The sequence below is a fragment of the Mustela erminea genome, chromosome 6 (assembly GCF_009829155.1).
Source record: "Mustela erminea isolate mMusErm1 chromosome 6, mMusErm1.Pri, whole genome shotgun sequence".
NCBI classification, from domain to species: domain Eukaryota; kingdom Metazoa; phylum Chordata; class Mammalia; order Carnivora; family Mustelidae; genus Mustela; species Mustela erminea.
Window position 1 is genome coordinate 17,278,914 of NC_045619.1, and position 25,840 is coordinate 17,304,753.

At 44.2% G+C, this 25,840-nt stretch overlaps 2 protein-coding genes across 2 annotated transcripts in view; both read right to left on the bottom strand.

The window, feature by feature from the left end:
• Positions 1 to 18,481, bottom strand: part of LOC116592906 (thioredoxin reductase 1, cytoplasmic) — a 63,714-nt gene extending 45,233 nt beyond the window's left edge. The window contains exons 1-2 of the mRNA XM_032346538.1: positions 18,150 to 18,481; positions 16,774 to 16,883 (exon numbers count right to left, since the gene is read on the bottom strand). The gene's annotated coding sequence lies outside the window, so the exon portion shown is untranslated. The remainder of the gene's footprint in view (positions 1 to 16,773; positions 16,884 to 18,149) is intronic.
• EID3 (EP300 interacting inhibitor of differentiation 3) lies at positions 5,390 to 7,986 on the bottom strand. The gene has a single exon (XM_032346539.1). The coding sequence runs from the start codon at positions 6,655 to 6,657 to the stop codon at positions 5,548 to 5,550; it is 1,110 nt and encodes a 369-aa protein (XP_032202430.1). The 5' UTR covers positions 6,658 to 7,986; the 3' UTR covers positions 5,390 to 5,547.
• Positions 18,482 to 25,840: the final 7,359 nt, after the last annotated feature.

The window sequence follows — 25,840 nt, forward strand, 5'->3', positions numbered from 1 at the left end:
TGGCAGAGTGGCAGGTCCACACGGTGGCTTGGGGACTGAAGGGAGCACACATGGACACCAGCAACAATGGGGATCAGACCACCTCACCCTGACCGTCTGTACAAAAGGTCTAACATGAGAGGCTGGTAAACACAGCCAGTATTCGTGAACTTGCATTATGGCAGAAGCTCCTCCTTCAACAGAAGGCACTGTAGGGGGAAAAACAATCTGGTAATAACAATAGCCATTCAGATCAAAGGATCAATATAAGCTTCAGATAACAAGCATTACTCCCTAATTGCTCTCAAAGAGCACAGGCTGACTTGCTGACTTAAAAGAATTAACTAATAAATGCAGCTAGATGTTCTTCTGGAAAAATAACATGACCATTTTTAATCTCAGCCTCAATTTTATCTGCAAGTACAGGACACAGCCAGTGCCAAAACACAGTCATTGGCTGTCTAAAGGGAAACTACCCATTTCATAACCACCCCACTTAATATATCTACTAGAAGAAAGAAAATGCACTGTCATGCTGAAAAGCCACATACTCCCTCTACCAATGTGTAATCTGTTCCATACTGAAATTCTGGATCACACCGGATTCTCACAGTTCATGCTGGAAGTAAAACTCTATCAACCAGTGTACAGATTCTACAAAGAAAGCTGAGTGAGCCTGAACTTTATAAAGTAAAATCAGTAAGATACAGGAAACTAAAGCATTCCACTGACCCCAGAACTAAACATGGTGTTTTAAAATTGTAATCCAACTTAAAACTGAAATTGTGTCAATGAGGTCCAAGTTAAGTGGTTTCCCACGTGAAATATATATACTTAAGACGGACTGTAGAAAACAGCTCCCCCAGGGGTGTACAGATGAGTAAGGAGAGGAGGAGAAAAATGTCCCCTATTTTCCTGAATTATGAGTGTTAGAAATAGTGACCACCAACTGTAGTAGCTGACAAAGAACAGGAATTCTTAAACTTTTTAGTCTCAGGATCCCTTCCAAGCCTTAAATTATTTAGGGCCCCAAAAAAGCTTTGGTTAACGTGAGGCTTATTTATACATTTTAGTATATTAGAAATTAAAACTAAGAAAGAAATTTTAATATTAAAATATTTTAAATCATTACAATATTAAAAACCCTAAGTATTACTGTTAAACAGAACATTAACAATAATCTTTTAATTAGTGGGAAGAGTGGCATTTTATATCTTTGAAATTCTCTTTAATGTTTGTCTTGATAAACACCGCTCCTGTCTTTTCTGCACTCAGTCTATTACAACATCACCTGTCTGGAAAATTCCATGGTAGACTTGCAAAAGAGTTGTAACAAAACAAAAAAGCATCTTAGTAGTATTATAACAAAACAGGTATAGTAGTATTCTAACAGTAGTATTACAACAAATATTATAATAGTAGTATTATAACAAAAAAAAGCATCTTTTTTAAAGATTTTATTTATTAATCTGACAGAGAGAGAGAGAGAGAGACAAGCAGGCAGAGTGGCAGGTGGCGGGGTGGGGGGGAGCAGGCTCCCCACTGAGCAGAGAGCCCGATGTGGGGCGCGATCCCAGGACCCTGAGATCATGACCGGAGCCAAAGGCAGAGGCTTAAACCACTAAGCCACCCAGGTGCCCCAACGAAAAAGCATCTTAGTAGTACAGAAATAATTCTGACATCAAGGCCTTCCTCTTAGGGCCTCAGGAGGCCCCAGAAGAATGCAGACCGCACTTCTGAGAACCACTGCTTTAGGACTTAAGTGTAATTACACAACACCTTATACCTGCAGGTGTCTGCCAGCCTTAGACACTGGATATTCTTCCCTTTCTTCCATTTGTCTCTCTCAGGAATGCCTCTCCCCCACCCCACCCCTAGCGAAACACTGCTGCAGACTCACCTTTGGAAAGGCATAACACAGGAAGTAATTCTAGTGTACCAGATCTCTTTAAAATTAGAGTAATCTTTATGTTTCCTTTCCCCCAAACATGAATCTTACCCACGTGTACTAGTTTTTACCATTACACGTCAGCTCCTGTGTTAACTGAGCTGGCTTAATACATGTGCTCTACCACTCTCTAAGCCAGGTGATGTGGGCTGATCACCTAACCCCTAGGAGTCTTTTTCATTTTGTAAAATGAAGTTAACATACCCTTGTACTTCACCAACCTGCAGGATGTAAGTGAAATAATGACTATCAGCCCAGTGGCTAGTCGGAAAAACCTGTTTAAGTTATTAACTCTCCCCTTCCTAAAGAAGGGAACCTGCAGGGTCAAAAAGATCTGGCAGAGTCCAGCAGATTCCCCCACACCTCCCTGCACCACATCTCCTCTGAAATGCCCTCTTCCCATCAAATCCTGATAGAGTACATAAACCACAATGTTAAATAATTTTTATTCACTGTACACAAACACATTATCCTTTCCAAAGTAGTCTTTTAGGGCTGGAGGTGGAGGTTCTTTTACCAACATTCTAAGACTCCAACACAGTGCCCGTTTCTTCCATTAGGTCTCCCTCAAGTTCCCAAACATTTTCCTTTTGTTCCTCCCCACTCCATTAACACATTATCATATCCTTATACAAGGCAGGCAGAGGAGACTTCACTACAGTCGTAACCGCAACCATGAGGACAGACTTAAGAAGTTGCACTGGTATGTTTAACAATGGAGGAATTATAGGTGGTCTCCAAAAACTGAACCAGGCAAGAAAACAGATTCTGCCCTCAGAGCCTCTGCAGAACCAGCCCTACTGACACCCTGATTTATAGCCCAGATAAACATATTTGAGATTTTTAACCTCTAGAGCTATCAGAGAAAACGTTTCTGTTGTTTCAAAGCCACCCAAAGTTTGGTAATTTGTTACAGTAGCAAAAGGAAACCAATACACACACTGAAATAAATATAAATTCCATGAGAGATGGTCAATTTTCTGTCCACCACTTTTTTCCCAGTTCCTAGAGCAGTGTCTGTACAGTAAGCCCTCAAGCAATTGCTGAGTAAATTAACAAGTGCCATTCCAAGATTCCAAGATTCTAATCGCTTGGTAATGGAGTTCCCCAAACAAAGGCAAAAGCATGAGGAAGTCAAGAGAAGGGAATCTGCTTCTCCCTCCCCCTCTGCCCTTTCTCCCTGCTTGTTTTCTCTCATTCTCTCTCTCTCTCAAATAAATAAAAATCTTTTTAAAAATTTTTAAAAAGCTGGGGAGCCTGGGTGGCTCAGATGTTAAGCATCTGCCTTCAGCTCAGGTTATGATCCCAGGGTCCTGGGATCAAGCCCCAAGTTGGGCTCCCTGCTCAGAGAGAAGCCTGCTTCTCCCTCTCCCACTCCCCTTGCTTGTGTGATCCCTCTCTCAGTGTCTCTGTCAAATAAATAAAATCTTATATATATATATATTTTAAAAGCTACAACTTCAGAGAAGGCTCCCCAAACTACCTTCCCCCTAAACCTCTATATGCTCTATTAATGGTTTTAGTCAAGTCTCCAATACTCTCAATAAAGAGAATGGCACTTAACAGAGGAACCTGGAGAGGAGTTTAAAAAAGGGGTGGGTGGGGGGAGGCAGGATACTGTTGCTACTAACAGATAATTTTCCTCTAATAGCAAAGCTCTGGAAAACCCAGAGAACTTGGTTGGGAAAGACAGGCTCAAGTGAGGATCAGCAAGACCAAATGATACTCGCTTGACTGCTAAATAAATCAAAGGGTGGTAGACACCAGGAGGGGTAGCATTCCTTCACATGAAAGAAGGGAAGGAATGGCTCCTTCAGAAAACAACTGAACAACTTTATGAGAAATATCTATTTCGGCTGAAACCCTCAACTAATTACTAAGAAACTTGGGCACACATACATTAAGATTGCTCCTGTCAATCTTGACTTCGTTTATTTAGTCTTTGGACTTCCCTTCGCTCTATCACGCTGACTTAGTAGAAAAGTTTATTGTTACTTCTATGCAAAACAGATACTTATCCATTTCCCAAATCATGCCCAACAGCAAAATCCACTACTATCAAAGATTAAGTTCCTATAGGGATCAAGAAAAGTAGCCTTCAGGCACCGGACTGGCTGCATAGTCAGTATGCGACTCTAGATCTCTGAGTCCTGAGTTCGAGCCCCACGTAGGACATGGAGCCTATTGAAAAAAGAAAAAAAGAAGAAAGAAAAGAAGCTTATTTAGGAATGCTCCATATTTGAACTTGTTTTCTTAAAGACCCAAATTTCTGGCATAACCTTAAAACAACTGCAATCAACAAAAAGAAAAAAAAAAAAAAAAAAAAAGCTTATATGGTTAAGTAAAGAACATTTAGGTTAAGTTAATTATATATTTCAGTATAGAGAGAGATCATTTCCAGGCATTTAAAGCCCTAACAAGAAACACAAACTGAACTGGGAATATTCAAGGGTGTTACACAATGAAACACCACTGATTCTGAAGGTCACCAGCAGAGATTACAAAGTGTCTGGAAACCAGAGGCTAGGGAAGAAATTACCCATGTAAAGACTATAACTGGTTTTGTGTTTGAAATAATCTGACAAAAATATCTTCAACTTCTGAGGAAACTAATATATAAAGTAACCCAACTGTCACCCAGTTTAGCATTCAAATGGAATAGTTTATTTTTTTTTAAGATTTTATTATTTATTTGACAGAAAGAGAGATCACAAGTAGGCAGAGCAGGAGGCAAAGAGAGAGGGGGAAGCAGGCTCCCCACTGAGCAAAGAGCCCGATGTGGGGCTCGATTCCAGGACTCTGGGATCATGACCTGAGCCAAAGGCAGAGGCTCAACCCACTGAGCCACCCCGGTGCCCTTCAAATGGAATAGTTTAGAATCAAAAAGAAACAACTCATGAATCTCTGGTGCCATAATTTCTCACAATTCCATGTATTTGACCTCCGTATTCCCCTGCCTAGAATACCTTTCTTCTATCTTTTACCAATCCCTACTCACCTTTCAGCATGCACTTAATTGACGCCTCCCCTAACAAAAGTAGAATGTCTCTACAGTAGATAAGACAAATCACAGGAGAAATTATTTAGCTTACGGATCTCACTCATTAATCTTAACTGAGTCCTCCTTGAAATGAAGCATGACATTGAGATTTTTTTACAGTATTATCATTGTTTATTCACTGCCCTACGGATAGTCTTTTTGCCTACTTTTTCCCCCCACTCTTCCCCCAACCTTGTCAGGTGCCCCATCAAGTTCCCTCTAACAGAGGAAGCAATGCAGTATCAAATAGCATCATAAAATTGATTTTTTGGTAAACTATCAAATGCCTCTTATGAATTCCAGAACTAATTTTTATTGATAAAGTCTTAGAGGGCATTTTAAAAAAATCTTCCCACAAACATGCCAGTGAATAATTTTTTTAATAACAGAAGATCATGACAACATTATAAACTACCAAAAAAAAAAAAAATACACTGCACAGTAAAACAATTTCTGGCATTTTTGAAAATACTTTCTCACTTTACATGAAACAGTTATGTGCTTCTGCTTGATTTTACTCTCCATTTTGAGATACTTTAGAAAAGCCACAAAATGCATCCTACATGAAGAACAAAAATCCCTAGTAGGAGTTTGTGATCATAGCCTCTGAAATTTCAAAAGTTGCCACAATATTTTTCCAGTCCTGTAAACTCAAAGATATAACTCCTTGTTTCCTGCCATGAGAACAGGGATCATTTCCCTCACCCACTTGGTTAATATTAATTGGCTCTAATATTGGCAGCCTGTCTTGGTCAAGCCTTAGTCTCGCAAAACCATCCCTTATAATGAAAGAAACATAAAATATATTCTCCACAGTACGAGAAAAAGAGTTTGGATCAATCACAAACTCAAAATAGGACACAGGAGTATCAGGATACTTCTGAAAGTAAGTTTGCAACAATCCCAAGATTCTTTCTACTTCTTTTTCCGTTGTTTCTTGATTATTACTCAGGTCCAACTTCCTCAGCTTTGTAGGCATATCCCCATTTTCTTCCATTTTGAGAGCTTTTTTGAGGTGTTCAAGTCGGGGCCTTGGTGCAGGTTTGGACTTGAATGAACCAAAAATAAAGTGGAATGTCTCAGCTTGCAAAATCCAGGACGACGCCTCCTTCTGTACTGTGTCCCAGAAGGAAAGAACTATATTATCATCAAAGCCACTCAATTCCTCATGTTCCTCTTCCATCCAGTTTAGACCCACAAATATAAACAGAAAGTCACAAAACGCTACTTGGTTAAAAAAGCTCATATCGCAATTTAGTTGCTTTGCTTTTTCTTTACCCAAATCAGAAGCCAGAACAAGAAACTGGGCATCGAGAGCGGCTTCTCTTGTTCGGCTCACTCCATCAAACAGGACATCGGCTTCTTCCAGCGCCAAGGTTAACGAGTCGCTCACGGTGTTCACTAGGTCATCACGGTTCTGCTGGACGTTATAGATGAGCTGCCGGTACTTCTTGCGGATTTTCCGGCATTTCTCCTCGTCCCCCGCAAGCCCTAGGAGGCTGGGGTCTATGCTGGCCTCCCCATAGCTGAGGTCGTCAGAGCAGCCACCAGCCCCCAGCGCCACTCCCACCTTCATCGGTTCCTCCCCATCGTCCGCCTGCTTCACAGAGTACGCACTAGCAGCGATGGTCCCCACCGGCTCCTCTCCTTTCTCTACACCTCCCCCGAGGGAACCTTTCTCATCAGACATTTCCGCGACCGGCGCTCTCAGGGGACACTCTGCTAACCGCCTTCACAACGTTTTTCCTACAACAGCGGAAACTGAAGGGGGTCTATCCGAGCGGAGGATGTCGGCCCATGCGCACTGGCGACGGCCCGGAGGCCCCGCCCCAGCTCGCTCCGCCTCCCGGCGGCCCCGCCCCGCGGAGCCCAGACCCAGTGCGTTGGCAACCAGCTCGCGGTGGCGCACAGAACACGCGCAATAATGGGCCCCCTCTCCACGCTGGAATAATACCTGCTCAAGCATTAGCCATTATTTTAGCAATTACTGACAGTGTTCTCTAGCTTTCAAAGAAATGCAAAAACTCTATGGGGGGAGGCGGGAGGCTACATGTTCTGCACTTTAAACCATTTGCTGTCACATAATGCAGTTAGGTCAATAAGGTTTTTTGTTCTTACTATGATTTAAAGGTAGGGTCTCTGGGGTTCTGTCTTTTTGAAAACTAAGTCTGGCTATGCTGTAAACTGCCTATTAAGCCAAAAATCAGGAGTTGCAGAACGTCCACCACAAATAGGCCGAATTCTCAGCGCTCAGTTGCAAGGTGCTGTCTGGAATACATTCTTCATTACGCAAATGCACATTAGTAAATAAATACCTTCCGGGCCCTCAAAAGCCAGACCCCTTCCAGTCAAGAGAGGAGGCAGACGCCGGGCAAGTGAGCGTCTGAGCCAGCCCAAGGCAAAGGTGGGGGACCGTCCGGCATTACCCAAGTGACCTAGGTTCTCCACCACCCAAGAGTGGAAGGATAAAGTGGGTTCAGCCTCTGCAAAAGAGCAGTTTATCTGGAAACCTGCCAAAGGGTAAAGGCCACAATCTCCCAATGGAGATAAATCTGAACCCTGAAAGGTGATTAAAGCTACAAAGATTTTAAAAGCAATCTGATATAAAGATATGAAAGCAAATGCTGTGAATCAAGTGACTACATTGGAAAATTCACCCACTAGTTCACTGGAAATTCAGTACAGTTGGAACAAAGGGCTTACCTCATCAGTCTCAAAAGCAGCAAAGTATATGTAACAATAAGGAATACATTTTGTTTTTAAAGAAAACAAAAAAAATGCACTCTCAACCCACAAGCTTTTCACTTCAACAGGTGCCCCTTTAATAGGGCAGAGGACACCACAGCCAGAATACCACACTGTACCTGTCAACCTGGGTTTCAAGGCACCAGGAAGTAAATTAGCTCTATATTGCTTCTTATGAATCTAAACTAGTTCATTTTTCCTTGTCTGTAGCAGAAAGTCTCTTACAAATGCATGAACAGCACAACCTAATATTCAATTTCTCTAAACTTTTTTTTTTTTTAGATTTTATTTATTTATTTGACAGAGAGAGATCACAGGTAGGTAGAGAGACTGGCAGAGAGAGAGAGAGAGAGCAGGAAGCAGGCTCCCTGCTGAGCAGAGAGCCCGATGCAGGACTCGATCCCAGGACCCTGAGATTATGACCTGAGCCGAAGGCAGCGGCTTAACCCACTGAGCCACCCAGGCGCCCCTCAATTTCTCTAAACTTTTTATATTATTCTTCATCTACCACAATTTTTCTTTTCTTTTCTTTTCTTTTTTGTTTTTTAAAATTATTTATTTATTTGAGGGGCACCTGGGTGGCTCAGTGGGTTAAAGCCTCTGCCTTCTGCTCAGGTCATGATCCCAGTGTCCTGGGATGGAGCCCCACATCCGGCTCCCTGCTCAGCGGGAAGCCTGCTTCCTCCTCTCTCTCTGCCTGCCTTTCTGCCTACTTGTGATCTCTATCTGTCAAATAAATAAATAAAATCCTAAAAAAAAAAAAAAAGATTATTTATTTGAGAGAGAGAGAGAGAGAGGAGCAGAGGGAGAGGGACAACCAGACTCCACACTGAGCCCCATGCAGGGCTCCATCCCACAAGCCTGAGATCACAACCTGAGCCCAAATCAAGAGCTGGAAGCTCATATGACTGAGCCAACCCAGGGGCCCCCATCATAATTTTAAATAGAGGTAAAATTCAGAGGAAAAAAACATTTATTTTCCAAGAACACCAGACATTATGGCTATTCATGCATATATATTATCCTGCTCTACCAGACTGAACCTCTCTGAATCAAGAATCTGGTCTTAAATCTTCAAAGCAAAGCTGTTTTCACAAGGATACATTTGAGTACGCACACTGCAATATATAAATGAATATACATGAGAAACTTTGTTCCAGCACCTACTGCAAGCTATTTGGCACAAGACTGATTTCACAGATTAGTGGGAAAAAAGTAGATCCAACACACTGAAAATAAAAGTTTAATGCTTTTCAGAAAGTCAACCTTAACTCTTCTCTGAAATAAAGAAGCAAGAGAAAAGAAAAACAAAAGTGCGCCCCCCAGGATCACCACAGGACCATATTTTCCTCCCCAAGTTTGACCATTTACAAACCATTTAAGTATGTTTTAAATCTTAGATGAAAACAACCAGCTAATTCCGAGTTCCAAAAACAAAAACATTCCCTTTTATAGTTGACCATATTCTTGAGGAGCTTCTAATATCCTTTTCAAATTCAGTAAAAGCAATTTATAAAAGAATTCCAAAAAATAAACCAACCTTCCCACCCTAAGGTACCTATTTTCTCCTGTCTCAGAGGAGGGAAAACAGGCAGATACCAATTTGCTCTATACAGAGCCTTTCATCCAAGAATTTCAAAATGGTTTAGAAAAATAAATGAATTCTCCCAACCTACTTATAAAGTATTAATAATACCATTTACAGGGATTTCTCAGGAGATAACAACCCACACAACTTGCTCGGAGCAACAGAACACATCAAGGCAGGCATCATATTATTAAGTAGTATTTCCAGTGCCAAATTCATTCATTCTATACTAGCTAGATCCCTGTCCCTAAGAACCTTGGTAACATGTAACTTAGCTCACCCTCAAAAAGTCATACTTGCATAATATTCTGCCTTTTTAATTCTGCATTTAGAGCACAAGGTTTTAATGTTGCTATAAACTAAAAATCTCAAGTCTAATGATTTTCCTTAATCATTTAAAAAAATGGGATTTCTACACTCATGAATCCTGAAATCACTAAATAGCAATTTTCTACCTTGAAGTCCAATTACTCATAATAATTATGTAAATGTACCTTAAAAAGAAGGAACAGCAATAAATAATTTCAGTTATGCTGGTAAACTTCTCTTTGGATTGTTAACAGAGAGCAAAAGTGCACTAGCTCTTCAAAGACATCACTAACGTCTACCATCCCCATTCAGTAAGGCTAGTTCAGGCAACCACGACACACAGCTTGGCCTCCAAGATAACTCAGCTCTTCTCCTCCCCTTTTCCTGTTTCAGGAGTTGCTGTCAAGAGCTCAACATGGCCCTACATTTCCTTTCTTCTTTTCTTCAGTTTTTTATATTTTCCGTTCCCTTTGCTCCAAGTTCAGACTCATTCATTCCCAGCTCCTAGGCTCTCTCCCACAACCCCCAGTGCGCAACACGAACATGAGATGGATGTCACAGGTTAAAAGCCTCTCTGCAGCCAAACAAAAAAAAGAACTTACCTAGGGTCCCTGGGTTTTTTTAAGATTTTATTTATTTATTTGACAGAGATCACAAGTAGGCAGTGAGGCAGGCAGAGAGAAGGGGAAGCAGGCTCCCTACTGAGCAGAGAGCCCAAAGTGGAGCTCAATCCCAGGACCCTGAGATCATGACCTGAGCCGAAGGCAGAGGCTTTAACCCACTGAGCCACCCAGGAGCCTCTGGGTCCGTGGAGTTTTAACCATAGGATTAATCTGTAACAAACGGGCACAGAAGAAACCTCTGGGCCAAAACCGGGGCCAATCAGGTTTGGGTCCAACACTCAAGCAGATATGCTTATCCTGCTATGAGCTTCCTCCCTGAACTTTTCTGTTCCTTCTTTCACAGCAGTTTTCTCTCCCCTCATCCTGCCAGGGTATCTATTTAATACTTAGCTGAAAAGAGTCTCACTGATAAAAGTGCTAGTCTGAGTTGTCAGATTAGCAGGATGTTAGGTATGTTTTCTCTTTCATCTGAATTTCCTTTAAGGTTATGCTTGAGTGTATATGGTTTTGCTTTGGTTGGTGTTTTAATATTTAAGGTAAACTTTGCCAGGATCAAGGCAGATACACATTTTTTTAAATAACCATGGACAGGGGAAGGAGGCAAACCTGGGTTCTAATCTTGACCTATTACTAGTTTTTAGGTTCTCTTAGGTGGGTTGCTTAACTGCTCAACCTCCAGTTTCCTCATCTGTAATGTGGGAATACTACTACTTACCCACCATAAAGCTACTGTAAGTATTGAAGGAGAATTGCGTGACAGATCAGATAATATTTTCAATTACTAAATACTTAGTAAATCTAAAACCATCCCAAAGATAGCAAATATTTATTAATAAACATTAGAAACCAAACAGAAAAAAGTATACAAATCATAACCTCACTCTTAGGACAGAAAAATACTCCATATTCCATATCCATCTATCTGTAAGGAGGAATACAGGAATATACCCAACTACAACTAATACCGGTGGGAAAAAATTTGCCATATAATGCAATTTAAACATCTACTAAGGTTTCAGCTAATGGAAGTGTATATAGTATTTTGAAGAGGTAAAACTCTGTGCTACGTTATCTGAAGCAGGGTCTATTAAGAGTCTGAGGTTATTCTCATTGAGTGATTTCCTTCGATTTCAGCAGATTCTTTAAAAACAACAGCAACACAGTATCCAAAAGAGGCTTCAAATAACTGTTCTATCCAAATAACATGGCTTTACTGTAGTGAAGTAAAAGATGACTGTCAAGTCCCACAAAATAATGCAGACTTGAGCATTTAAATTCTTTAGAGTACACAAAGCCGCCACGCTTGCTTTGTGGCCAAACACTTCACCGAGAGCAGAAAACCCAGTGCTGGCCGACTTACCAAGTCGCAAGAACTAACATAAACAAGGGTGTGGGTTGAGAATAGAACCTTTCAATTACAAGAGCAATTACCAACTCTTTTAGGACACACCTCAGAAATCAGCAATGACCAGGAGCATCATTTTGATAGACTATGGGGAAGGCGGCACTGGCTATGTGGTTTTTAAGGCAGTAGCCTTGCAGGAACTCACTCTGGAGGCCTAGGCTCAGATCAAAACTAGTGCTGTATTAGTTTCCACTTATTTTCTTCAGAGTTTGAGTTTCCTCCTTTGTCACATGAGTCTATTGAATGTCTTTTCTGCCACACAAGAGTGGTTGTCACTCTTTATAAAAAATCATATACAAACATTTGTTGACAAATACACCTTAAATATATACACTGGCCCTGCAGATTTGTGCTACAAAGAGCAAAGATAGTGCCTAGCCCAAAGCTGAGAACACAGGTACTCAATAAATAGTAGCTAAATAAATGTAATGTTACTTCCTTCTCAACTGACCCGGACACACTTGCATTCGACAACGAAGGCAGACAAAGCTGCTGTCATACAGCTCCTTGAAATTCGGAACTGTTTATATGCTGCCTAGAATCTCTCCAGAATATCTTAGGGGCTGGCCTCAGATAGAGATATTCACAAAATCAGATATCCTGTAGCTAAATACCTCACTTGGAGTTGAGTTTCCTCTGGCCCTACCATCATCCATTCATTCAACAAATACTTAATGCAAACTAGGTGTTAAAACACACACACAAGATACAAAAATAAATCATTTTTGTCCTAAAGGAACACACAATTTAGTAGGCACAGAGGAATGCAGTTCCTCTCAGCAAGCATGTAACTAATGAATGCTATTTGCCAGAGCTATGTTAGAAATACCAAGATCTGCATGGGCTCAGGCCTGAATCATGAATACACAATCACACTGGGGAGATCAGGCATGCATCCCAATAGCTGTAACACAAAGTCAAGTGCTGGCAAGTATGAGTACAACACCATGAACTTCACAGACAGTCCTGGATTCCATTCCTGGTGCTGCCATTTAAGTAGCTGTGTAATCTAGGCATGTTCCTTACATTCCCAAGGCCTCCATTTTCTCACCTGTAAAACTAGGTAACACCCCTTTCTGCACAGGGCTACTGTGAAAATTTAATCACCTAGGTGTTACAGCATTTAGTCTAATGTACAGTAGACATTCAATAAATGGTAGTTACTGTCATTAATAGGCATGCTCATTTAAGTATTTGCTGAACTCCAAAAGAGACATGGGATCTCAGACACAAAGAATAAAGCTAACTCTTCACTTCTGATACGTAATCCAAAAAACTGTAATTGGCAGGATTCCCCCTTTTCCAGAGATAAGAATTTGTGGTTAAGAATGGACACATCCGGGGGCGCCTGGGTGGCTCAGTGGGTTAAGCCGCTGCCTTCGGCTCAGGTCATGATCTCAGGGTCCTGGGATCGAGTCCCGCATCGGGCTCTCTGCTCAGCAGGGAGCCTGCTTCCCTCTCTCTCTCTCTGCCTGCCTCTCCGACTACTTGTGATTTCTCTCTGTCAAATAAATAAATAAAATCTTTAAAAAAAAAAAAAAAAAAGAATGGACACATCGGGTCTTGTACTGTGACACAGGTAGGCCATTGGAAAAGTCAGTTTGAGCAAGAAGATAAATCAGAAACTGGAATAAAGAATTGAACAAAGGTAGGAAATTTCAGGAACTCTAGCTGCAAGGGTGGTTCCACTTCCAGTAGGTAAGGGAGCAGAGGAAGAAATAACCAGAAAAGCAGGTGGGTGCCAGGCCCTGGAGAAAACAGAATACTTAGCTCAAGGGTGTGCCCTACACCCTGCATGCAGATCTAGGGGCAGGGAAGGAGCAACCAGAAGATGCCTCCAAGATCCAGTCCACATGGGCTGGAAGGAGCGGGAGATCAAAAGTGGGAGGCTTGTTAGAGAGACTGCTGAAGCGGTTTAGGCAAGAGGAACTGAGGACCTGGAAGAGCCTGGCAAAAGTTAATAAAGACCGCGGGCATGTGTGGAAAACAGTCAAGCCCTGGCAAGTGAATAGACAGGAGAGCCCAGGGGCAATCTGAAGCCAGGACCAACAGAAGAAGAGCAAAAAGGAGGTTTGTGTTGTCCCTGAGTTCAAGTGGGAGGACGAGGCATGGGGTCTCAACACGGATTCACAACTACTAAAAATTTTGCTAGATAAACCAGCCCCAAAGAAATTTACTTGTGCTTACCCCTTACCTTCTTATGTCAGCCAGCCTGTCCACATCCCCCGTCTTCAAAGCAGCCTTCCCATCCTCCTCAGGCCGCCTTCTCTGCCAGAGCAAGAATACCCCTAATCTCCCCTGAAGGATTATGTCGGGAGGAAAAATCAAAAGACACAAAGTTCTCTGCCAATTTTGGTAGAGAATTAAGAAAGAAAGGGGATGGCTGAAGAGTTATTAAATTACCACCAATTTCCCAGTGTTTATTCGGTGAAGTGTCCGGTTTCTGGTAACTGTAGAAGTCAGGCGGAAAGGAGACGACCTGCCTTTGTTTAAATGTCTACCCACACGGCCACAACAACCGCCACAACAACCGACTGTGGGGCTGGAGCCTCAACGGCAACAGGATCACACCCGAGCTCCACCCACAACAGCCCAGAATTCACCTGGATGCCAGTCAGGCACTGCTTTCTGCCTGGCATCTGTCCTACTATTAACCTGAAGAAATTAAGTCCCCTGTTGCTGGTTTTAGTCTTATCTCCCAAGACTATTATCTCAAACTGCTAGTCTTAATTATGTCCTGCACTCAGTAATGTCAATACATACTTTTCCATTCTCTTCCCTTTTCCTCTCAATTTTACCAATTCTAATTATTTAGCAACCAATCTTGACCAAACTACCTTATATGTGAAAGTAATCTCAAATGTGATATTTATCCTAAGAATTACCTGAGGGAACTTGCTTAAAATAAATTAAAAGGCAGATCCTAGCCCTTAAGGTTTACTTAAGGTTTACTTAAGACCTCAGGTAAAGCCCAGGCATGTACATTTAACAAGCACTCCAGGGGATTCTGCGCAGGTGGCCCATACACTAGTTTTTTTAAAAGACGCTTCCTTAAAGCAAGGTAGGTTTTGCTGCTGCTCCTACTACTGCTGCGGCTACTACTGTGTTTACTGAAGGGAAAGGGAGACGAAGGAACAAACAAGAGGAGAAAGGAAAAGCATGCATTTTAAGGAGCCCCCTCTCCCTTTTTTATCTTGCATTTAAGTATAAAATCTGAACCTTTTCTTTTGGTGTGGACTTTAGGATTATAACACTAATCCTATAAACACTTAATTCTCCACTAAATAAATGCCTTTCTCCACTCAAATCCAACATGCCCTAGAGATTTTTCAAAACCCACCATTTAGCCCCAAATTTGGGCAACAGCTGGCTGGAAATCCACAAATATTTAAAAATACGTCCTTACTGGGCGCCTGGGCGGCTCAGTAGGTTAAGCCGCTGCCTTCAGCTCAGGTCATGATCTCAGGGTCCTGGGATGGAGTCCCACATCGGGCTCTCTGCTTGGCAGGGAGCCTGCTTCCCTCTCTCTCTCTGCCTGCCTCTCCATCTACTTGTGATTTCTGTCAAATAAATAAATAAATAAAATCTTTAAAAAAAAAAAAATCCATCCTTACTTCCTTGTGTCTCTTTTTCCATGCCTTACTACTCATTAGAAAACAACAACAAAAAAATGATACAAAGTAAAATGGTAAGCTTACTTAAAAGAGATGTGCGAAATTATTTTTTAAATTTAAATTATGACTTGGTGGTATATTTTCAATCCTGGCACTGCACCCCACTAAATTTCTGAAATTAACCATCATATGGATTGAAAACATCAGACCATACCAATAAAGTGGATTCAAAACTTCTAAAAACTGATTCTTCTTACTCCCACTGATGCTAAAACCAGAACCATTTGTAGAATTTATATAAAGGTCAAATGCACACATAAGTCTTTAAGTGCAAATTTATGACACAGGTAGAGAAAACAGAACAATCAGACAGAAAGTAGTATTAATAGACCTTTGTCTCATCTGACTTGCAAACTCAAGGTCTGACTAATACAAAACTCTTTAAATCAAACTAAAAGCCTTTTTATCCGTTAATTATTTCACATTAAGTTGCTATTTTGTTTCTGAAGTCTATCTGCATTTCCTAGTCCACTTCAAAATGGTAATAAGATTCCCTTAGAAGAAAAATCGCAAATAAAAATGCAAATTAATTAATATTCTTCCTCAATGTGAACATATGTAAGTAGATTTTTACATTTAACAAAGGCCTCAGGTTTACTTCTAAGAAGGCAATGTTTAAGTATGAGTTCCATTTCTTAAAAATTACATGAATACAGACTAGGACAAAAAGATAATCAGTGAACATTACAGCAAATGCATCAAAGTGATGAGATTAGAGGCTTTCTAACCTGGTAGCCAGCCACACCTGGTCGATGTTGGGTATCCTCCTAAACACGCACCCCACCTCCAAGCATTTTGCCCCTACCATAGCCAGACCCATCCACCCGACCTCGCAGTGCATGGTCCTAAGGAAGGAGTGCCATCACGCTTGCCACAAGCCAAAGGAAAGATTTCTTTTTCTCCTTTCCCTCCACCCAACTGTTAACTCTGGGCTAGAAAAGAGATACCTGAAGGGAAATGAACTCACTCCAGAAGCTTGCAGGCTGCGCTCCCCAGAGCCTGGGGCTTCTGGGTTTCCCTCCCAGAGCATTAAAGAGGAAGATGATAGGGATGGACGAAGATCGGCATTTCCTGATACCCTTTTCTCAATACTTCAAACAACTCACTTTCGGCAGTTTACACTGCTGCTGGCAATTTCTGAGTTATCTAGATTGACCAGGAGGGGCAAAGGAAGGCGAAATAGGAGGAAAACCAATTTTCTGAACGCGTGTTTTAACAGATGGAAAGTTCCACATTCCCATCCAAGCCTCCCCAGTTCTGAATCTACCCGCCGACTCATCCATTTCCACCCCTCGATCGTGAGCTGGCCCCTGGGGGCTTCTTGGTCGTTTTTCAGGACATGCTCCGTGCGAAGGTCCGTTCGCAGCCACCGCGGCCTTGCGAGGAGGGCCGCGAGTGCAGCCGGCTCCACGGGCTCCCTCGCAGCGCCGGCGGGTAAAGAACGTTATTGCCCCCCACCTACCTTCAGGGTTGGACCATGACCGCCTATCTTCCGCCGCTTCACGAACACCACGGGCACTTCGGCTTCCGAGGTCAGCTCCGAGAGCGCTCTCTCCAGGCCGCTGGCGTCGTCTGCCGCACAAAAGCAAAGAGGGGCGCGGGGTCAGCCCCGCCGGCCCGGCCGCCGCGGGAAGTGCGCGGCAGGGGCGGGGCTTCCGTGTGCCCAACCACGCGGCCCGGGGCTCCCGCGCGCCGCCCCCCGCCCGCACGCCGTCCCCGCGCTCGCGCCCGGCTCCCGCACACCTGCGCGCTGGCCGCAGCGCCCCGGGCCGGCTCCCGACGCGGGGGGGGCGGGGGGCCGCCGCGCTGTAATGCCGGCCGCCTCGCGGGAGCAGGCGCTGCGGACGCGGCTCAGCCCCCCGCGCGCGCCGGCATCCCCGCTTCCAGCAGACGCCTCCCCCTGTAAGCTGCCTTTGAACTCTGCCTCCACACGGGACGCCAGAAGCCGACTTCCCAGGTTTCTTTGAAATTTGAAACCACGAGGCAAAATTAGGAACAGCCGGCGCTCTTAGAGCGCTTTCATTTCAGAAGCTTGAAGCCAGAGCAACACCCTGCTTGACAGACCGGCAGGTAATGGCCCAATTTTACAAACGGGTGAACTCAGGTAAGCAGTGAGTCAGTGATGGAATTAAAAATAGACTCCAGTTACTCGAACATCCTCGGGCCCATTCATGAGCCAGAAATCACACCAACTCTCCCAAGGGCGGCTGTCTGACAACAGTAATGGCAGCGAGCGCTCCTCCGGGCCTTTGCCCCCACCGGCGCTTCACCCCCGCAGCTGCTCTTCGGAAGGAGGTCCCAGCGGGTCCTTTTCTCCCGAGTTCAAGCGGCCAGAAAGTCCACAAGGGGCCGGGCGCCCCGTTCCCCGCCACCCGGCACTGCCCGATCCGAGCGAAACACGCGCGGGGTCCCCTCGCTGCGGTCCCCGCTCGGAGGCTGGGGCAAGTCACGTGGTTCCGAGCCTCGGTTTCCCCAGCTGTAAACTGGGACGATTTGCCAGCTCAGGATTTCCGGGGATGCAATGGGAAAATTTCCCAAGAGACCTCTTTAAATCGCTCTCCTCCCTTAGCGCTGTCGAGGATCTGTCCGTCTCCTCGTCACATTATCATCCGCGTTCCCACAGTCGCGCAGTAGCGAACGACACACACACTCATTTTTTTTTTTTTTTCCCCATTTCTGCACCCGGTCTCCACAGAGAGCTAGCGGAAGGAAGCCACCAGCCGAGCGGGGCCGACCGCGGCGGACCGGGGCCGGCCGGTCCCACCGACGCACGCGCAACCGCGAACGCGGCCAAGAAGCTCGCCGCCTTGGAAGAGCTTCACCCGGACTCAAACACACCTCAAAACAGCTCCGCTTTCCGCGACCCGGAGCGCACGCGGCCGGCGGCGGCCCCCGTCCGCGGCCTCACAGCCCAGAGGCTCGGCGCTCTGCCGGCTGTCCGCGAACCCACCGCTGGCGTGGACCCGAGCTCCGGGCAGCAGGCTGTGCGCGCCGGCGGCTCCCAGGCACGGCGGACTGCGGCGGAGCGAGGGGAAAGGGCGGCGGGATCCCCGCGGCCCCCGCAGGCCACGCCCTGCTCGGAACGGGCGGGCCGGTCGCCAGAGTCAGAATGACAAAGCAGAAATCCACTCCCGTGCGGCGCTGCCGACTACGCCGACGGGCTTAGCGAAGTGGGACCTCCTAATTGGGTGACACACCACATCCTCTTCCTGCTCGGAGCGCCCCCAACCCGAGGAAGGAGCAAAAACAATGCGAAGAATGTTTGGAACCAGAACCCAAAGCCGAGGGTTTTAGCGAACAAAACTGGACTCTGCCCTGAGGCAGGGACTCCGGAACTTGGCCGCCCCCTGTAATCACGAGAGGCTCTTTATTAAAGATCCTGACGCCTTCGTTCCCACTCCCAGGCATTCTGCGGTAATGGGTATTGGGTGCGACCAAGGCATCTGAAGTTTTGGGGGTTTTTTTTTGTTTTTGTTTTTTTAAACTCCCTGGGTGATTCTAGTGAACAGCAAAGTTGGGGACCCACTGCCCCTAGGTAATGGATTAGTCAGTCTGGCGATTCTCTAAAGGAAATTATCAGGCTTTCAAAAGAAACACCTAACTCATGCTGGGTAATCCCGAAAAGTGACAAATTCTCACCAACACAGGACTTCCCCTTCACCTCCTTCCTCCTTAACCCACTCAGGTTTGGGTTTGTTATGTTTGTTTTAGGGAAAACTGTCTTTGATTCCAGCCGTGCCAAACCACCTGCCGCCGCCCGAGTGAGCCGCGCTCCCTCACACTTCCTGCTCTTACTCAGACTCTTACTCAGCACCTTGCATCAGTAGGTAGCTGCGAATATTTGCTGAGTAAATAAATGAGTGCATGAATGTCTCTCCCACTTCTTTGTCTGGGTGCCGGCCCAGGGAAGCAGGCGGGGGTGAAAGGACTGTTGGCTTCTTAAGGCTTCAGGGCAGCCTTGCCTTTTCTGAAGTGGCAGGTGAACCACAGTTCACACCTGTGGGTCCATTCATAAGCCCAGGCTAGAGGTTTCGTATAATGCCTGTCAGCTTCTGAACACACATGCACTTGTGCAAACACACACACACACACACACAGCATACCGTAATGGTCACTCTCCTTGCAGGTTGATTGTATACCCCAAAATGCATGCCTCACCTCCTCTGGGGTCCTTTGAACAGAGTATGGGTCTAGAACAGGTGTTCAGGAAACAACGAGATTTAAGAAGCAAAGGATGAACAATGAGAGGGCAAGAAAGCCAGGACTCCAGGGTGGAAAACATTTCCTCCTGGCTGCTGGGCCCAGCTCTGTTAACCATTTTTATATGCCTTAACTCATTTAATGTGCACAGTAATGACCTATGAACCAGGGTCATAAACTCCTTGTTCCTAAAATATACAGAAACTACAGCTTCCTTCAAAGGTATGTCTCAAGATAGAGAGGGACTGTAAAATCACTTAACTGGAAATAATATACTGAAAGCAAATGATAAGGATTGATTTCTGTGAGCCTCTTATCATAGGTCAGAGTTGCAATAGTTCACATCTTATAACAGCGTAACAAAAAAGGCATTTCTAACTTCAGCGTTCTTAAGTGAGCAAATTATAACACAAATACTTAGAGTTGCTCCATATAGCTTGTTTTTTAAGTTAACAAAAATCACTTTCAAAAATCATTTTCAAAAATCTTCACTTTTCTTTCAGACCTTTCTTGCTGCAGTTAAGGGCTCAGATGCCTTATGCTTGTCACAAAATACAGAGAACTCCTTAGCTACTTAGTTTCTGGGTAATGGGAGAAGTACCTCATCTCCCACCATTTCTCATCACACTGCATTTGGTCTAGACCTAACTCTAACATCTCTTGACTGAGCTCATGTTATTACACTGCCTAAAATAAGCTTCCTCCCTAAGGCCTACTCCTTCAAAGCTCATCTGAAATGTCATGTCTTCTGGGAAACCTCTGATTCCCACCCAATGCTGATAGCTTGTTCCCTATTCTGGGGGTCCCAAATACCTAAAAATAATTATAAATCATGTAAATCCAAGCGGGTTTTGGGGAGGCCAACTCTTGTCCCAGAACCTGCTATATACAGTAAGTTACTCGGGAAAGGCTGGAAAAGATCCTCAATGTTCCGGAGCTCTCCTGTAAGCACACTGTAAACAGAAGTGGGCAGGTATCTGATTGAGGGCCCTATTGTATTAAACTACCATTCCTCCTATAATAAGTTTCTCTCACACACATATACACCATACTGAGCTAGAACAATCTTCCTGACCTTCAAATCTTCTCTGCTCAAAACTTGTAGCTCTCCAAGACCCTCAAACTCCAAACTCCTCAATTGTACTGACAAGGCCCACCCTTGTTAAACCTAGCTCTCCACAAACTCCATACCTTACTAATACAACGAAACATTGCTGGAGAAAATACAGAAATGAAAAGTGATGTCACTTCAAAGTCAAGATCCCAAACTTCAATGTGTCCCCAAAGCTGCCCAGCAGTCCTTTGTGTCTCTGGTAGATTTGTTTTCTTAGTTTCCAAAGTAAATACTTCATACTTAACTCCTATTTTCTCAAACCTCTCATACACCTATACCTTGCCATTAACTCATGACCTGCTTTCTATCTTAAGAAAATAGAATCAATTGCCTGACTGATTGTTCTGTCTAGAACTCCCTCCCATTTTCCTCTCAATCACCAAGCTGCCATATTCTCAACCTTCACCCCTGTTTTAACGAAGGCCGACTCCTCCACTTGTGTACAGATTCTCCTTTCTTCCTGCCTTCTCAGTCTTCAATAACTTCACCCCTGAAATTAGCTTCCCTCTCCGGCATCATCAATTTCATGTTCTCTGCCTGATCATTCTCTCATCATATAGATACTGTAGTTTTCCCATTAAAAAAAAAAAAAAAAGTCTCCCATGAGCCCATGTACCCACCCCCACAGTTACCACCCCATTTCATTGTTCCCCTTCACGGGAGGGGGGGAACCTGTTTTGAAAGAATTCTTTGTACCCTGAAGAAGAAGTAGGGTACAGAAGTTAGGAAAGATCCAAGAATATGGCACTTGAACAGAGACCAGAGTGAAAGGAGGGAGCAAGACTTATGAGGGGGGAGATCTTCCTAAGAGAAAACAAGAAGTGCTCAAGTCCTAAACTGGGAGCCTGCTTGACTTGTCCAAAGGTCCACAAGGGAATCAGTGTGTCTAAAACCCAGTGAACAAGGAAGAAAGTGGTAGATAATAAAGCCAGAGGAGTAGCCAGAGGCCAGAACGCAAAGGCCATAGGACTTTGGATTTCATTCTAAATGTGAAAAGAAGCCAAAGAATCACAAGATAGGACAGGGAAGTAATCTAGTTTGTATCTCAGAAGGTTTGTTCTGCTGTGTGAACAGATTAAGGCAGTAGGGACTTGGAATGGAGGAGCACAGACCAGCTAGAAAGTTGTTATGGTGGTCCAAGCTAAAGATGAGCAAGGCTTGGGTTGAGGGGTGAGAAGAGATATTTGAAGGTAAAGCTCATAAATTTTGCAGGTGGGTGAAATGAGGGACATAAAAGAAGGAGAAGATTCGATGACTCCAGAGTTTTAGCCTTGGCAACTGGGTAAATAGGGTTTGGGACAAATCCACAGTATGGTTTTGAGAGACCTGTTGTTATCCAAATGGAGATGTGGGTAGGCAGCTGGTGTGCAAACCTGGAGTCGGTGGGGAGCAGGGGGGGTGGGGGGGGTGAGTGCTAGAAATAATAATCTGGGAGTCAAATATAAAAGATTTGTAATACTGTGTATATTAGTCAGGGTTCACCAGAGAAACAGAGCCAACAGCATGCAGAGAGAGAGAGGGAAACAAATTGGTCCTCAGGATTGTGGGGGTTGGCAAGTCCCAAACCTACAGGACAGGCCAACAGGCTGGAAATGACAGCAGTCTTAATGTTGTGGTCTTGAGTCTCAAGGCGGCCTCAATTCCTTCCTCTTCAAGAGACCTCCATCTCTTAAGGCCTTCAACTGACTGAACGAACCCCACTGGCATTAAGGGAGAGCAATCTGCCCCGTTCAAAGTCTACTGTTTTCCATATTAATCACATCAGAGAATACCTTCACAGCAACATCTGCCCTGGTGTCTGGCTAAACAACCAGATTAAGATTAACCATCACACATCAGACTAGATGGAATGACGCAGGGAGTGAATATAGTGAAGAAGTGGAAGACAGTCGGGACTGAGCCCTGGCAGAGTGCAGAGGAGGAGAAGGGTCCATTAAAGGAGCCTGAGAAGAAACTCGAGGGAGGTGGGAGGAAAACCAAGAGAATGTGGGGTCTCAGAAGCCAGTGAAGAAGCGCTCCCCAAAGGAGGGAGACCAACTATGTCAAGTACTGCTGAGAAATAGTCCAAGATACAAACTGAGTCATGGATGTCATTACTGATTTTTGTGAAAATGAGGGAGGAAACAAAGCCTGATTAGAGGAGGTTCAACAAGAAACAGGAAAAAAGGACACAGAGGGAGTGAGTATAGCCATATATTCTTTTTTTTTTTTTTTTCTATAAAAACAGAAAGGTAGGGGTGGGGGACACCTGGATGGCTCTGTACGTTAAGCCTCTGCCTTCGGCTCAGGTCATGATCCCAGGGTCCTGGGATCAAGGCCAGCATTGGGCTCCCTACTCAGCAGGGAGTCTGCTTCTCCCTCTCCCTCTGCCTGCTGCTCTGCCTACTTGTGCTCTCTCTGTCTCTATCAAATAAATAATAAAATCTTAAAAAACAAAAAACAGAAAACTGGGAAAGTAGCTGAAGAAGGATGTAGGATCAAGGAAGGTGTGTCGTTTAGTTTTGTCCAGGAAGGAAATTATTAGAGCTGAAAATCTATAATATTATATATATAAATACAACAAACATTAAATACAATGAATATAATATGATATAAATATGAAATATAATACATTTATGCTGAAAAGCCAACCTAGTAGAGGGAAATCTGGCAGTTTTCTAAGAAGAAAGGAGTGCGAGGAGGTCACTACAGAGGCAAAGTCCTCTGACTATGCATCTGTGATGCAGCACGGACTTCAATCAAACCCAGCATCTATCAGTGACTAGACTGTCCAGTTACTCAGCCTCTCAGCTCCTTCATGTCCTTTCTAACAAGATCCTCTGCGGTACTTGTACCTCTCTACCACACCCAAACCTGCCGTCCATCTCTAGACCCCAGCCACTGGCCTTTTTCTCAGTCTCTTTAATTACCTAACCATGGGTCTGTGCCAACTGCCAGTCGTTCAGCAGATCTGAGTTCAAGCAAGTAGTCCTTGAGGAAGCCATCACACAGGTCACATCCCCCAGTGAAATGCTCGGGTCGCCATGTATGCTTTCTGCTTGCTACTTATCATAACTGCAATTATATTTTTATTGATGATTATTGATCAAAGTCAGCCTCCTCCCAGGACAGCACAGTTCAACAGAATTTTCTATGATGACGGAAATGTTCTGTATCAGCATGGTCCAACCCAACCACTGTCCAGCCAGCACTGTCCCACTAAGCACATGTGACTACTGAGCACTTAAAATATGGCTAGTGCAATTGCGCATCTGATGCTTTTATTTTATCTAAGTTTAATTTGTCTAAACGTAGGTTGCCCCATGTAGGCAGGTTCCAGGATTATTTATGCTCACCACAGTGTTCACCAAAATGTGGTGGTCCATCAACTTCAAGTAGGGAAAGCAAATAATGGTATGAGAAAATTGGAGAAGGCCTCACAAAGCAAGTGATAGTTGAAACATATCTTGAGGAATAATGAAGGTAAAAGTAATAGGAGTGGGAGAAATGCCGGAGAATGTTTCAGTGCTTGCCAAAAAAACCCCTGAGGTATAAAAAGGATAATTATCTCGCCCACTGCGGCCTAAATAACAATTGGCAGAGCTGAGACTGACCCTTGGTCCTTGGCAATCATCATGATGCTATTCTAGCTCTTCAACAGAATTTGTTCTAGGGAGAGAGCAGTGCATACAAAGACACAGCCATAGGAAAGAAATGGTGCGTTTCCGCATAATGGGAGATGAAACTATAAATATATGTTGAGCTCACTTTGGGGTTCACAAGGCAGCTAAGCGTCTGGTTCTTTCCCCTACATTCTCAGTTAATCCTCAAAAATCATCTAAGCATTACACCAAATTAAAACTTAGAAACTGAGGGCCACCTGGGTGGCTCAGTGGGTTAAAGCCTCTGCCTTCGGCTCAGGTCATGATTGGGATCGAGCCCCGCATCGGGCTCTCTGCTCAGCAAGGAGCCTGCTTCCCCTCCTTCTCTCTCTGCCTGCCTCTCTGCCTACCTGTGATCTCTGTCAAATAAATGAATAAGTAAGTAAAATCTTTAAAAAAAAATTAGAAACTGAAATTTCAGGAACTTAAGAATCTTGCCAAAGGTCACAAAACAGGTGTGCTGGAGTTAGGATATAAATCCGGGTGTGCCTGGGACAGCTGGGTGGCTCAGTCAGTTAAGCGTCTGTGTTGGGCTTAGGTCATGATTCCAGGGTCCTGGAATCTAGTCTTACAGAAGGATCCTTGCTCAGTGGGGAGTCTGCTTCTCCCTCTGCCTGCTGCTCCCCCTGATTTTGCTCTCTCGATCTCTCTCTAACAGATAAACAAACAAATCTTTAAAAAAACCCAAAAACCCAGGTGTGCCTATCTCCAAATACATTGTCTTACAATTCAACAATATCTAATGAGGTAGTAGCCAAAAAGAGGCAAAAGCAACATGCTGTAGGGACAAAAACAAAATAAAACAAACACACAAGCAAAAAACCCATTAACTTCCTGACAAAGACCAGGGCAGACTTCATCCATGAAACATCCTCTATGAAAATGTCAAAATCCTGCCTGGGGGATCACGATCTCTGTGCTGCCTTCTCTGATCAAACACAGAACCAGTCACTCTTTAATTTCTTACATCAACCTACATTAAAACTGTTTACATGTCTGCTGTGCTGAGAAGAGTCACTTACGGAGCATGTCTGGGTCAGGAGCTTTACGTGTTCTCGTTAATCACGGCAATAACCCTTTGAGATGTGTATTACTATTTCCATTCGCAGACGAGGAAAGCAAGTTTAAGGGAGTGGGCCAAGCAAGGTCTGACAGCTAGGGCAGGATTTCCACTGCATACTCTCCCCTCTCCACTACGGTATTTTTCACCTGAGGGCCCGGTCTTCATTGCTCCAGTACCTGGCACAACGCCTTACCCACAGTAGCTCACACTTGGGGTTTGAATTCAACTGGCACTACAGCAGGCTTTCAAATGTTAATGAAGTGAAGAAGTCCAGAGTGTTCTGGTCAACCGGCTTGGGAGGCTGGGGGCAGAATTTGTAGCCTTTGCCAATTTCTGTGGTATAAATACTCCCACTTTGGCTGATTTCCAGCTGTCAACCTGCTTGCAGAATTCCTCCGTGTTTAACAATGGAGCAATGCCATCCAGCACAACCCCTAAGGGCTCAAGGTCATCAGGTACTAGCTCCTTCCCCTCCTACACCTCCTCACACTTGACTGCAATCTCAATCTCA